General features: G+C 44.2%; 2 protein-coding genes across 3 annotated transcripts; one reads left to right on the forward strand and one right to left on the reverse strand.

Moving 5' to 3' along the window:
- The first annotated feature begins 183 nt into the window (after nucleotides 1-183).
- e2f3 (E2F transcription factor 3) lies at nucleotides 184-13,978 on the forward strand. Of its 2 annotated transcripts, none has more exons than XM_085261889.1 (7): nucleotides 184-281; nucleotides 1,756-1,857; nucleotides 6,157-6,385; nucleotides 6,875-7,006; nucleotides 10,906-11,020; nucleotides 11,137-11,317; nucleotides 11,517-13,978. In XM_085261889.1, the coding sequence occupies exons 2-7, from the start codon at nucleotides 1,809-1,811 to the stop codon at nucleotides 11,774-11,776; spliced, it is 966 nt and encodes a 321-aa protein (XP_085118015.1). In that variant the 5' UTR covers nucleotides 184-281; nucleotides 1,756-1,808; the 3' UTR covers nucleotides 11,777-13,978. The 2 variants fall into 2 exon arrangements, with proteins under 2 accessions (XP_085118015.1, XP_085118014.1); XM_085261888.1 differs by lacking the exon at nucleotides 184-281 and adding an exon at nucleotides 1,206-1,359.
- On the reverse strand, nucleotides 7,550-8,929 carry LOC146549767 (general transcription factor II-I repeat domain-containing protein 2A-like). The gene has a single exon (XM_085261887.1). It carries the CDS (start codon nucleotides 8,899-8,901, stop codon nucleotides 7,726-7,728), a length of 1,176 nt encoding a protein of 391 aa, XP_085118013.1. The 5' UTR covers nucleotides 8,902-8,929; the 3' UTR covers nucleotides 7,550-7,725.
- Nucleotides 13,979-15,330: the final 1,352 nt, after the last annotated feature.

Below are 15,330 nucleotides of genomic sequence, written 5' to 3' on the forward strand. Positions count from 1 at the left end.
CTTCAAAAAAGGCAGGAGAACCAGTAAACAAGTTAAAACAAGTACTGTTGAGAAACTATAATATAACTGGTGAAAATATGTAAACAACTTAACAACCAAAGCGTCTAAATCTCGTCACGTGACAGCACAACGCCTAAACACAAGAGGGGGGAGGGGAAGCAAAGTGCGCCTGCTCTGCGCTGACACAGGAGCGAGTCCGGCGACCTGGCTGTTTCATCTTTGCCGAAAGCACAGCACTGCAAACAAGAGCAAAACTTAAAGTAAAGAATCCATCTCACCAGGCTAGTATCGATCCGATGCCGACTTGGTATCGATACAGTCGATATTTGGATCGATCCGCCCACCACTAGCGTGCATAGCCGATATCCTGTCTCGTGAAAATCTGGTTTAATACCAGGAAAATTGTTTCCATCTTGAATTTAAAACATTTTAAAACCCCGTCAGGATGCTCAGTAGAAATCATGATAAGGGTGACTGTTTCTGCTTGATGGTAGAAGAAAAGCTGGTTTCTTGTTCTCGGAGAGCCTAACAGGAGTGTACAGAGGCTGTGTGGACCCTAATAGGTCGGGGCCCTTTGTGTGGGAATCGCTGTGAAAGTGGAGTTCTTGGAGGCAGGCAGCACCAAACCCCAGAGACCAGAGGAAAGTGAAGCTCGAAAAGGCCCGAAGGCTTATATTTGTTACGGCCGTTTATAATTCAGAAACGAAGTGCGGTTTGACAGCTGATGTGGGCATGTCTATATAACGGAGACTATTTTACGCAAGCGGTGAGACTTAAATACTTGGTGGTTTATCAGTTAAGGTTATTATCGGTCAAACGCGTGCTGGTTAGCCAGGAAGTACCTTTTCAGAATAAAGGCTTGTCCGAAAAAGTATTTAGTTTTAAAGTTGCATAGGTGTCCTTGCTGTATAAAAATCAGAGTATAACGTCTAAAATGATCAACAGTAGTAAAAAATAACTGTAGATGCTAAGATTTGGTGTAAAATGTAATGTTTTTTGTTTAGTTTCTGCTGTTTTTATTATTATTTATTTATTTTTCTAATTTTCTTCAAACTGGTTAAAAAACACGACACAATACAGAATTTAAACAGTTTGCATTAATAGTTAATATAAGATTCACTAGCTGTAATGGACCACTTCATACTTTAGGTTTAAAGCCATTTTCATAACGATGTCATGTTTTAATATGTGAGTATGATTTTATTTAGAAGGGTGGACTGTGACCTTTTGCGTATATCCGGTAGATTTACGCTTGTTTTACCTTCGCGCATGGTCGGGGACTTGTGTAAATGTCGGACTTCGGGTGCCGTGTAATCTGACTGCACACTTCAGCCGTCGAGTTTGTGTGAGGAAACATTGGTAAGGAGCCCGGTAGCGGGGTGCTGTTTATCATTGCTGCAAAACAACTGTCGCATGCTCAGCATGGGAGGGGGAAGGGGAGTGTTCCTACTGTTAGCTTACACACACACTGATGAGGGAAGCTAGCTTCTGCCCCAGTTGCGAAGTAATAAGTGACAGCTTGAAATAACTAAAGCAATTAGTCCGTGAAGGCAACACTGGTTTACTAGTTTATGCAGAGACGTGCTCACATCTTACAATTACATGGTTCTCAAGTAAAGGCAGTGGGCTAGTGACAAGTTTATATTACTGCAAAAATTGAAGCCCTGTGACAAATTAGGGGAAAACACATCCCAAGTTGCATGATATTGCAATATCAAGCAGTAACTTCTAACAAGTTGTCTTAAATATTTTCAGGCAAAGGAATAAAGCTGGAGCTGGAAGACGGTGACCCGCCCCAGACCTCCAGGATGGAGGCAGTGCTGCCAGAGGTCCATCTAACAAACACAGGAGAAACCAGTAAGGCTGTGTGATGTAATAACTTGTGCTCTGGATTATCAGATGGAAAAACATGCCCATTCCAAGGAAGAAATGGATAAAACCTCTCGGACGCAGCTTTACAGTTTACAGGAGAGCATAGTTAATGGGTGATATTTTGTTCCAATGGCGTGTGTAGCAAAAACTTAAATTAATAAGTTAATGGTGTCAAATGCTTTGATATGCTTCTCCTTCAAAAAATGGACTAACTGGGCCACACGGCTTAATCGCTCAGTTGAGGTGTTGATTTAATCCCTCAGTCACAGGTGTATAAAATCCAGCAGCAAAATCCATCCAATCATGCAGTCTGCCTTTGCAAACATTTGTGAAAGACTGGGTTATTCTCAAGAGCTTAGTACTATAATAGGACTGCACTGTTGCAGAAAGTCTGTTCATGAACTTGGTCCTCTCCTAAATATTCCAAGATCAGCTGTAAGTGGTTTTATTGCAAGCAGAAGTATTTAGTAACTCAGCCTTGAAGTGTCAGAGCATGCACTCTTGCAGAGCAGGATGACAGAGTGCTAAAGTACACAATGTGAAAAAGTCATTGCCAAGCTAGGCTGACTAAGTAACTGCAGAGTTTCAAAGGTCCTCTGGCATTAACATCAGGACAAAAAGTGTGCATCAGGAGCTTTGTGGTTCTCCTGTGGTTGGTGATATGAGGCTTCAAATTCAAAATTCAAATTCAAATTCAAATTTTATTTGTCACGTACACAGTCATACACAGTACGATATGTAGTGAAATGCTTGGACAACTGCTCGTGACCTAAAGAGAACAAAAAAGGAAAAGGCTATGAATAAGACAGGAAATAAATATGAAAAATTAAAAAGGGTAAATTTAACTAGGAAGGAATAAAATATAAATTAAGGTTAAAAATGAAATAACTGTACAACACAAATTAGAATGAAGGGTAAATTTAACTGGGAAGAATAAGATAAAATATATAAATTAAAGTTGAAAATAAAATAACTGTACAACAAAATACACAATACACAATATAGAACTATATAAGAATGTATGAAGAAATCTAAATCTAAATAAATATATACACAATAACAGCAGCTGTACAAGTATTAACCGGAAATGAAGAAGATAGTGACCAGTGTTGTGCAAAAAAACAATGTGTGCAAAAACAATGTCCAGAAAGTCCAGTGTGTGTGTAAGAACCATATGTGTGGGTCAGTACTGTGTGGTGGTGTGATTGAGAGACCGTATCGCCTGCGGGAAGAAGCTCCTCCTCAGTCTCTCTGTGTTGGTCTTCAGGGAGCGGAATCGCTTTCCTGACCTCAACAGAGAGAACAGTCTGTTGTTGGGATGGCTGAGGTCCTTCACGATCTTCCTGGCCTTGGTCCAGCACCGCCTGCTGTAGATTGAGTGCAGGTCAGGGAGCTCGGAGCGGATGGTGCGCTCAGCTGACCGCACAACCCTCTGTAGAGCTCGTCTGTCCTGCATGGTGCTGTTCCCGAACCAGGTTAAGATGTTTCCCGCCAGGATGCTCTCTATGGTGCACGAGTAAAAGTTCCTGAGCACCTTGGAGGGCAGTTGGAAGTCTCTCAAGCGTCTGAGGTGGTAGAGACGCTGTCGGGCCTTTTTCACCACGGTGTTGATGTGACAGGACCATGACAGGTCCTGCGTGATGTGAACCTCCGAGGTATTTGAAGCTGTCCACTCTCTCCACTGGGCACTCGTTGATGACGGGGGTCTGGTAGTTCCTCTCCTGCTTAGTGCTGAAGTCCACTATCAGCTCCTTTGTCTTACTGACGTTTAGAAGGAGGTTGTTCCTCTGGCACCAGTTCTCCAGATTCCTAATCTCCTTCAGGTAGGCCGTCTCGTTGTTATCAGAGATCAGGCCCACCACGACGGTGTCGTCAGCAAACTTGATGATGGTGGTGGAGCTGGTAGTGGCCACACAGTCATATGTGTACAAAGAGTACAGCAGGGGGCTCAGAACACACCCCTGGGGGGCTCCAGTGCTGAGAGTGGTGGAGGCTGAGACATGTCCGCCCATCCTTACTGCCTGTGGTCTGCCAGTTAGGAAGTTGGAGATCCACTGACACATAGATGAGCTGAGTCCCAGATGCTCCAGCTTGGTGGTGAGTGTGGAGGGAATTATGGTGTTAAATGCAGAGCTGTAGTCTATGAAGAGCATTTTAACATAATTCCCCCTTCTAGTGTCCAAGTGAGTGAGTGATGTGTGGAGGAGATGAGAGATGGCATCGTCTGTGGAACGATTTGGACGGTAAGCGAACTGTAGTGGGTCCAGTGTGTCTGGTAGTGAAGAAATGATGAAGTCTCTGACCAGGCGTTCAAAGCACTTCATCACTACTGAGGTGAGGGCTACAGGGCGATAGTCATTGAGAGAAGCAGGGTGGGGTTTCTTCGGGACAGGAACAATGATGGACTCTTTGAAGCATGTGGGGATCACCGACTGAGATAAAGAGATGTTGAATATCTCAGTGAACACAGGAGCTAGCTGGTATGCGCAGTCTCTTAGGATACGACCTGGGATGCCGTCTGGTCCTGCTGCTTTCCTGGTGTTCACTCTCTTGAAGGCTCTCCTTACTTCATGCTCGGAGATGACGAGCACGTTTCCGGTGCTGGCAGTATCTTCCTGTCTGCAGCCGTTAGCGCCGCTAACACTAGCATTGTTGGAGACCTTAGCTGCAGCCTCGAAGCGAGCATAGAAAGTGTTCAGCTCGTCTGCCAGAGTCACGGCCGCGTTCGTCATACCGGTTGTTGGTGCTTTATAGTCCGTTATTGTCCTTAGTCCCCGCCACAGGCTCCTAGAGTCACTCTGTTGGAGTTGTGACTCTAGTTTCCTCCCGTAGCGCTGCTTCGCCTCTTTCACCGCCCTCCGCACGTTATATGACGCGGCTTTGTACGGGTCCATGTCCCCCGTCATGAGTCCCGTGTTGTAGGCAGCGGTGCGGGATCTCAGAGCGTCGCGGATGGTTTTATCCACCCACGACTTCTGGTTGGGAAACGTTGTGATAGTCTTTGTCTCCACGGTATCATCCGCTAGTTTCCCGATGAATCCCACAACCGCTTCCGTAAACACGTTGACGTCATCGTCGGAGCTGTTTCTGAACATGCCCCAGTCTGCGTCATCGAGTGCGTCCTGTAACGCGGCCACCGATTGATCCGTCCAGCGCGCGACCTTCCTCTGAACCGGAACTTCCTGTTTCAGCCTTTGTTTGTATTTTGGCATGAGGAAGATGGCGGCGTGATCAGATTTGCCAAACGGGGGGCGGGATTGTGCCTTGTAGCCGTCCTTGACCGTAGTGTAGCAGTGGTCCAGTGTCCTTTCACCCCTGGTGGGGCAGGTGATGTGTTGATAAAAGTTCGGCGCTGCGCGTTTGAGGTTGGCGCTATTAAAGTCCCCCGTCACAATAAGCGCAGCGTCCCGGTGTTGTGTCTGGTGCTGTGTGAGTGCCTCATGCAGCTCGCATAAGGCGGTGACCGTGTCCGCTTGTGGTGGAATATAAACGGCACTTACAATGACCGATGCAAATTCCCGAGGTAGATAAAAAGGACGACACATGATGGACAGTAGTTCCAGATTGCATCAGACAGAGTGGTGTAACGTATTCACTGGACTCTAGGACTGCAACAGCAAGTCAGACTTTCTAATTCCAACATCAGCATTTGACCTCATAAGTGCTCTGCTGGATCAGCAGGGCAAAAAGTCTCACACACACTCAATCTTGTAGCAAGTCTTCCCAGAACAGTAGAAGCTGCTATAGATGCAAAGGGTCACCAGATTCATCTTAAAGCCTACGGATTTAGAATGCAGAACTGTGCTGGTAAAAAAACTCAAACTCAAAATTGGCGTCATCTTCATCCTTGAATGAGTCAGTGACAGATCCAGTTTGGGGGACTTGATGATTATCACAAGGATTAACATTTTGAAGTTTTTGGGTCATGAATGGCAGCCTTACTCACTAACTAGGCAGTCAGACGCTGCCCATCTTTGAACTCAGCCTTAACTGTAATCTCAGCTACATGCATGTAAAACTATCTTGTTGAGAGAAAGTTCTGACAGACCATCACACATACACAAGCACCAGCCAACCTTATTCCTGCTGTAGCTGTTGCCTCCAGGGCAACTATAACCTAGCCAGATACTATAACCTAATGGAAAATCCTGAAAATCACGGCAAACCGTGCCGAGTTGATCTGAGTAGGTAGTCAAGGAAAAGGGGGGTTAAGAGATACTCCTATGGTGCAGCCATTACCAGCAAGAAAACATCTCAGTCTCCACCTGTCCGTTTATCCTCCAGGTCTCGGTTCCCTAATGTGCAAGCGGGAGAGGTCACGCTTCGATACGTCACTGGGTCTCTTGACCCGGAAGTTTGCAGAGCTCCTGAGGTGCTCTGCCGATGGGGTTTTGGATTTAAATGTAGTGTGTCGGGAACTTGGCGCCTCTAAGAGGCGCATCTATGATATCACAAACGTCCTTGAAGGGATCCAGCTCATCAAAAAGAAGTCTAAAAACCACATCCAGTGGTGGTAAGTATAAACTGGGCCAGTAAGTAACAAACATAGACCCATTTTATGCATAAATGTATACAGTGGCTTGCAAAAGTATTCGGCCCCCTAGAACTTTCCCACATTTTGTCACATTACAGCCACAAACATGAATCAATTTTATTGGAATTCCACGTGAAAGACCAAAACAAAGTGGTGCACACGTGAGAAGTGGAACGAAAATCATTCATGATTCCAAACATGTTTTACAAATAAATAACTGAAAAGTGGGGTGTGTGTAATTATTCAGCCCCCTTTGGTCTGAGTGCAGTAAGTTGCCCATAGACATTGCCTGATGAGTGCTAATGACTAAATAGAGTGCACCTGTGTGTAATCGAATACTTTTGCAAGCCACTGTATTTAGTAGGGCAAGGGGGCTTTTTTTCTGCTCCTAATGCTCAGACACATTGGATAACTTGAGTGTTGCTTGTTTCGCTGTTGACCTGGGTGTTTTTGAATGCTTGTGCACAGGGGCGGACAACTGAATGAAGACTATCAGCCTGTGCTAAAGGCTCTTGGCGAGGAGGAGAGGAAGCTGGACGAGCTGATCCAAAGCTGTACGGAGCAGATTCATGAGCTGTGTGATGACTGCCACAGTCACAGATATCCTTTGTCTGTTCAGCTTCATTTCACTCTTTATTGTCACCCAGGAAATACTCTGAAGGCAGGTTTAATGGGTAAAACTGCTAGGATAAAAATATTAGTGTTTGCCGTTAAAGTAACAGCACCAGGAGCCCTGAGTTGTTCTCAAAGTCTCAGTATGTCTGCCTTTCAAACTGCATTGACTTCATGAGACATGCAGGTGGCACTAGAGCAGGGGTGGGCAAACTTTTTGATTCGTGGGCCACATTGAGTTCTAACATTTGACAAAGGGGCCGGAACAGGAGTAGATAGATGGCATGCTTTGAAAACATCACCTCATTGGGGGAAAAATACACATCTTGGGATATGGAGAAAACATGTGCTTTAATTTCCAATGAAAATGAAGAAAAGCATTACAATAAAATCTCTGACTTCGAAATGAGCCTTTAAACACTGAAAATCAAATAAATGAATATTTTATTTTAAAGCACTGAAAGTTCTGTTATCCTTCAGGATATCACATCACTCTCCTCCTAACTCTTTTTTCCCCCAAAAAACGGTAGGAGATGCAGATGTACTTGTCCTGTTCCTTTTATTCAATTTGTTTCCCCGGTGCCAAAAGTCAACAACGACCAGTGCAAGGACGAAACAGTTGCAGCAAGTCAGTCTGTGAAGCGTTATAGTTGATCTGCGCGCACTGTTCATTTTAACAACGTGCGTATCACGGAGAGACACACATTTTAATGGGAGCAGTGTTGTTGGTCTCCTTTTTTAGCCAGCGCATCAAAGTCTGGAGTTAGTTTTGTTGTGGCGATTCTCAGGATTGATCTGAGGTGTAGGTCTGTTAACTTGGATCTGTGGCTGGCTTTGTTGATGTTCATGACGCTGAATGTCTGTTCACACACGAAGGTAGAGCCGAACAAAGCCAACATCATCTGCGCTCTTCGCCTTAGATTTGGAAACGCGGCATCATTGAGTGAAGCATAGAAGTCATTTAGTTTCAGAGAGCTGAACTTCTCTTTTAAGGCAGGGTCAGACTGAAGGTCGATGAGTTCGAGCTGAAGCTCCTCTGGAGCTGTTTCGGGGTCTTGTGACAGAGGAAAGGCCACCAATTGAAGTGACTTGTCAATTTTATCGAAATCCAAAAACCGACGGCAGAATTCTCCGTGCAGTGCATCCAGTGACTCACTGTATTTCTTTACTTTTGCTCCGGCCTCTTTCAGCGTGGCTAGTGTAGGAAAATGAGTGAATGACTTGTTCAAAATCTGCCTGGAGAATAAAGCCAGCTTGGATTTGAAGGCTTTCACGTTTGTGTGCATGTCATGCACAAACTGCTCCTTCCCCTGCAGTTTCACGTTGAGCTCATTCAAGTGTGAAAATACGTCTGTAGCAAACGCGAAGTCACACATCCAGCTCTTTTTGCTCAGCTCAGGAAATTCATCAGTCTTCCCCTGCCGCTCCAAAAACACGCCAATCTCCTCTTTGAGCTCCCACACTCGTTGAAACACTTTGCCCAAACTCAACCAGCGGACACGGGAGTGATAAAGCAGGTCCTGGTGATCCGCATCAGTTTCCTCCAGGAACGCAATGAACTGACGGTGCTGAAGTCCCCGTGCGCGTATGAAGTTGACAAGTTTCACCACAGGATTCACAACATGATTCAGCTGTAACACCGATTTACATAGAGATTCCTGGTGGATGATGCAGTGGAGGAAAATCACATCCTGGTCAGAGTTTTCATCTTTCACTTTATTCTGGATTCTCCTCAGCAGGCCAACGTTTTTTCCCGTTAAATTTGGAGATCCATCTGTGGTGACGTTAACAAGCTTACTCCAGGGAAGCTTCATGTTTTCGATGGCAGCAGACACTCGTTCAAACAAGTCCTCTCCCCGTGTTTGTCCTTTCAGAGACTCCATTGTCAAAAACTCCTCCGTTATTTCAAAGGTTTCGTTGATTCCTCGGATAAAAATGAGGAGCTGAGTAGTGTCTTTGACATCGTTGCTTTCATCCAGTGCTAAAGAATAAAAAGTGAATGACTTCGCCTTTTTGTTTAATATGCTGGTGATATCTTCATCTATTAGTTCTACACGGCGAGTCACTGTCCGCCGTGATAAACTGATTTTCTCAAATTTGTCTTTGGTCTCCGGGCACAAAATACCTGCTGTCTCTACCATACATTCTTTTAAAAACTCGCCCTCTGACAGTGGTTTGCTGGCCTTTGCTATTTTGAATGAAAGCATAAACACTGTCCATTGCACTGTCCACTTCCTGCTGTGACAAAACAAATTTCCCACGTGTGGGACTAATAAAGGTTATCTTATCTTATCTTATCTTATCTTATAAAACTGGCCTTGGTACTTGACTCTTGAATGGCAGTTTGACGGTGAAAAAAACTTTGCTGAGCCTTCAAATTAGCTGCCAACTTCTCAGCAGCAGATTCCCGTTCTTTTGTTGAGAGCTTGCTAGCATAATTTGCGTGCTTTGTGGCAAAGTGACGGCTAATATTATACTCTTTAAAAACCGCCACAGTTTCTTGGCATATCAGGCAAACAGCAGATGATCGGTGTTCAGTGAAAAAATATTTAGTTGTCCACTCCTTTTTGAACACTCGACATTCTCTGTCCACTTTCCTTTTCTTGGGACCGCTCATCTTCATAGAGGGGTGGTAGGTCACAGGGTAAAGTGCAAACGTGGAGTAATAGGCCTACGCCGCTTCACCTCAACAAAGCCAATATATCTAGAGTGCACCATCTAGTGAGGAAACATCAGAATTGCAGGGGAAATAAAACATTAACAAGGTTAATTTATTAAATTTTTTTCAAGTTTGGCGGGCCGGATCAAAACGTTCAACGGGCCGCACGTGGCCCCCGGGCCGTAGTTCGCCCATGCCTGCACTAGAGGTACATTTCTTTCTTTGTAAACTGTCAACATTTAATAATGGCTGACCAGAGACAGTCTTTACTGTAGTGGTGTGTGTGCTGTTGGCATAAAGGAGGAAAAGTTTATTTGTTCCAATCAAGGAAAAATACTAGCTTTCAAAGAGCAAACAATACCTGGAATTAATTATCACTAATGTTTCAGAACGCACCTGCCTTGTGGTTAATAAAAAGCAGTGGTTGTCTGGTGATTGTGTTGAATTTTTTATTTATCTTTTCAAATCAAATTTGATGGCCGATTCCAAGTAGTTGCAGCAACCAGCTGGTCCACAACGCCCGCTTTCAATTACAGGGTGGTTGGTTGCCTGGTGGGAGGGCAGTTTGTCTCCCAGCAATCGTGGAATGGCTCAGACCAACTGCAGGTTTGAAAATAACTGCCATCCAATTCATAACCGCAGACGGACTGATTGCACTGTGCCTGCGTTAAAGAGCGTGCCGGTCATTTTGTAGTTAAATCCCACCTGCAGCAGCTCTGTCATATTTGTTGGGAATGCCTGTTTTACATCAGTGACATTTTAGCCAGTAGTTAATGTGAGTTTTGATGTTTGTAGTTGGCAACAAATGTGTGAATTTTGCCACTTGATCACATTTGATTGATGTATTATCACAAATGTATTGTATTTAATTGCCGGCTTGGCTAAAAGTGGGATAAATCTGCCTCTCCTGTGGCAGGGGGAAAAACACCTTCCTAATGGGTCAATAGTGTTTGTTTGTTTTTGTTTTTTTGGTGTTTGTTTTATGAATTGTGGCTCATATTGGTGTAAAGAAAACAGGTCTACCTTGTGATAAAGAAACTGTTGCAGTGTGAGCATGCGGTGTCCTGCAGTCGTACAGTTATGATTTGAAAAGCTGACACGATGTAGGTGAAACCACACTGCTGGTGCGACACGTGCATGAGTTTTGGAGTCCGCTGAACTCTAAGCTCCAGCGGCACACAAACACCAGTCTGTTGTTTTTATTGTCTTCCTTGACTTTGTGGCTCACATACGCCTATTTGACTTACAAGGATATCTATAGGATTCCCGCTCTGAAAGATCAGACTGTGATCGTGATCAAAGCCCCCACAGAGACTCAACTCGTAGTGCCACACCCAGACGAGGTACATGTCAGTCGGACAAGGTGTAAGATTATTAGTCATTTCTGTTCTCTAGTGGAACTGCTGCTGTTTTTGAGTCGTTAATCATAAATCCACGTGTCTGCTTTCTCAATGCTCAGAGCCTGCAGATCCACCTCAGCAGCACTCAGGGACCCATTGATGTGTTCATGTGCTCCGATGAGCCCCTCCCCATCGAAGCTACAGGTTATTCAGCTGCTGACGAGGGCAGTGGAAGTCATTTAAATGACAGCGACTCCATGCTCGATTTGCCCTTCGCGGCCTTCGCTCAGTCTTCCAGAGGTGAGTCTTGTGTTTGAGCATCCTGTCGCTCTGGTGCCACAGAGGACAAGGAAACGACGTATCACCGTAACCGCGTTGCTGTCACAGGAGCCTTGAACAGTACTATGCCCAGCTCCAACTCTGTTTTGAGATTTTTGGGTGATTTGATCACTTTCTTCCTCACCGGTGTCTCCTCATTCACACTCCCGTGTCATTCCAGAAAACGCTAACAGCAGTTGTGGAATTGATAATCTCTCCAAGCTTCAGCCTGAGCCGACACAGCAGCGCTCTCCTATGCCCTCCACTCTCACCTCCCCCCAGCCCCCCTCTGAGTGCAGTTTTGTTGCTCTCAGTCCCCCTGTGGCCTTCTCTCACAATGAGGAGGGCTGCGTTGTGAGCGTGGCTGACGGGGAGGGCATCACTGACCTCTTCTCCTCTGTCGACTTGGACCAGTTGCCTCAGGATATTCCGCTTCTCTGAACAGATGTGAAGGAATTAATGGAATTTCCATGTAAATGGGATATGAACAGGATCCAATAAACTAGTTGAAGGAGCCAAACTAGTGAAGGAGCCTTCCATGTAATTCCATTGCCATCCAGGCCTCTTTTCTTCTCTTTTGGACGAGCTGACACGCGTTCTGAGGCATGTTTCTGTTTTGAGGCCTTTTTGACAGCTCTTCTCCACAATGTCAGTATTTCAGTGTCAACAAAAAGGACTGATTTGAACCCAGAGCTTTGTCAGTTACAGGGACACTGTGAACTGGTCTGGAGAGGTGACGTACACCAAAGGTTTAGAAGTCTGTCCAAAGTCATTCATTAGACTCTTGCTGCTTGTTTTGGAGCTCTGTGATGACAAACAGCTGCAGATGGCATTCGTACACAACTGTTTGATGAACATTGTTGTGCTTTATTACTGATTCACTCGACTTGTTGGAGATACTAATGCAGATTTGTGTCTTATTAGTTACAGCTGGTCTTGTATCATCTTGCAGTGATGCGTTTAAAGCAAACCTGTCCATTATTTGGCATTCTCCCATCCAGGTTTTTCGTTTCAGATACCTTAAGTCAGGAGGATTTATCGGTCCAAGCACGTGCTCTCATTGCCCTCAGATTTATCGTATTGCATCGAGGTCATTTGAATCGTCTCGATGTGCATTTTAAGACTGAGTTTGCGGCTCAGCGTGACGGAATAAAGATTTAGGCTATGAAGCCGTTTGTGATGACATAACAAAGTAACAGGTGAATGTTGATTGGTTAGGCTATGACCAATGACTGTTAAGGTTTACTGATGTGTTGGAACAGTGCATTACTCTGTGCTACTTAAACTGAACGCCTCATAGCACAGTGTGCTATAAGCCCGTGTTGGCTTTTCTCAGGGTTCCAGTAGCTTTTACACCTGGTGCAATTTCATAAGTTAAAGGCTGATTCATACACAGTATTTACCAGGGCCCCACTGATGTAGGATGACTAAGACCTAAACTGATATCCGGCAATTTAAAAATCCGACACATAAGCAGCAATATTTAGCATAACCACATTTCCATAAGATTTGGCTCATGTAGTTTAAAAGCACTCTAACTGGAGGTGCTCAGATCAGCTGCTTGTTGTCTGTGGTGTAACAAACAGGTGTTGCTTACTGAGAAGTCACAGAGGAGTGATCTCTGAACTAAAAGTTTGCAACATCAACACTCAAAATATGCTCTACAGCCATGTCTTCTTTCCACTTTTCAACTTTAATGCGCCATTAGAAATGCTGATATCGGCTGATATCTGTCGGGCTCTGGTATTTACAATGTTGTCCAGAGTTTGACGTGTACGAGAGCTTTGCTTTAATATTGATCGCCAGTTTAAAATGACACTAATTATGATGGCAGACATTTCAGCAGGTCACTTTCTCAGGTACCGCTGCGGCCTGTTTGCGCTCTCTTAGCTGTTAAGAGGAGCAGGATTGTCTGATGATGACACGCTGAACCACTAAAAGCACAGAGGAGAGGCTCTACCATTTAAAGCCCGTTCTTGTTTACGGAACATTTTAAATTGTGCCTTTTTCACGGCGCACACTTCAGCGAGGTTGTGTTCGGCGCCACTAAAAACAAACATGTTGCATTCGGGTGAACTGTTTTGTCATCGTTCTTGGAGAATGAAAGGGCTTCTGCTGATGAAAGGACTGTAACACTAAACCCTTTTCATGCTCACTTGAGCATCTCTCATGAATGCTCACCAGAATTCTTGTCATTTGTTGTCAGTATCAAACTAGGACAGCGCCCGGCTCGAGTGGCTCAACTGCTGTATTTACGAGGCATTGAACGGCTAACCACTGTTGGCACTCAGATCTGGTGTTCTGTAATCCACAGAGTGGGCTAGTCTCTTCACAATGTGTGTTATGTTTGCTTGGCAGAGTCGGGAGGCTGTGAAAGGAAAAACTGTTTTCTGTGTTTTTAACAATTCGACACTAAGATCAAATCTAAAGCTTCAGGTTTTTCCCCTCATGTTATTTTTACTGTTGTTCACGTATTCGCATCAGTTTTGTGTTCAGTTAGATTCATTCTCACTTGAGAGCCTCTTTTTACCACTGATTCTGTCCCCCTAATGCTGCTTTGTAGCCAGAAGACCTCTGCTGAGGGTCATTTCTGTTAAATATTGTATCAAAACTTGAATAAATTTGAGCTCATTTACTTATTAATTCCCAAGTCTATTCTGTTTTCTCTTATTTTTAAATTACATTTTGCTTTTCAGTGAGTCCACGTTAAATTACTCTCATTATGCTTTTCCTTATATTCAGACAGCACTGAATGTTAAAGTTTAAGAGTTTTTCCAACTCGTGGCTCTCTATGATGTCACTGAGAGTGGATCACAACTGCTGTCCAGAGTTTCTGTTTATAAGGGTCAGAAGAAGACAGTTTTAATACAGGCAGCCAGTATAAGTAGAAGACACACAGGTCTGAATCGTGCAAAGCTACTGAGATTAAAAAGAGCTTTAAATGAACATTGGATCCTCTAATGCAGGGGTGTCCAACTCCAGGCCTCAAGGGCCGGTGTCCTGCAAGTTTTAGATCTCACCCTGGGTCAACACACCTGAATCAAATGATTAGTTCATTATCAGGCCTCTGGAGAACTTCAAGACATGTTGAGAAGGAAATTTAGCCATTTAAATCAGCTGTGTGGATCAAGGACACATCTATAACCTGCAGGACACCAGCACTTGAGGCCTGGAGTTGGACGCTCCTGCTCTAATGCCTGTTAAATGTTTTCAGACTAGTTGATTTAAGTGGTATTGTAAGCCTTAAATCAATTAGATCATGTAACACTGACCTATGAATCATTAAAGTGTGTGTGTGGGGGAGGAAAAATAAGCGCCAACTCAAGAGATGAGCTGGTGTTGTCTCCACATAACGGACAACTTAGCAAAGGACCAGTTTGAAATTGTATCATTTGGCACTTTGTTACAAGCATCTTGTAAAAAAAAAACAAAAAAAAAAACGTTCACAATTAGTTCCTATTTAATGAGCCAATGGCATAAAATAGTATTTTTGTGCCAACAAGCTGATTCCCAAAGATTTACTAGGTCAAAAACAACTTGACACAGGACCTGGGAGATGGATCTGGCCCTTCAGTTGATTCAATCTACTGTTCCCTTCTTAAGAAAGGGAAGAGAAAAGACTGAGATATGGCAAATTGCAGAACACATTACAAATTACAAGACTGAAAATGGGTGGCAACAGTTCGAATGAAATGAAAAACAATTTTGAAATATTTGTTTCAAATCAATTTGTACGGACTGTCAGGAGAGAGGTAAAACAGTGGAGGCTCGGTTATAGTTTGGCTTGCATCTCAGACAGCGGTGTTTGAGATCTTGTCCAACTACTGTTGGATTGTGATCCAGCATTCAGTGTCATCGGGGAAGCATTTGGTTTGCGTTGCGTGCACTAAAAACATGCCTCGAGTGGAAAAGACACAAACAAACCACAATTGTACCTGATCAGACATGGACTGGCCTCCCCACAGCCAGGACCTCAGCATTATTGAAACAATATG

This window comes from Mchenga conophoros, linkage group LG22 (assembly GCF_057382185.1).
Source record: "Mchenga conophoros isolate Kocher_MC1m ecotype Shallow Benthic linkage group LG22, M_conophoros_male_GT1.1, whole genome shotgun sequence".
NCBI classification, from domain to species: domain Eukaryota; kingdom Metazoa; phylum Chordata; class Actinopteri; order Cichliformes; family Cichlidae; genus Mchenga; species Mchenga conophoros.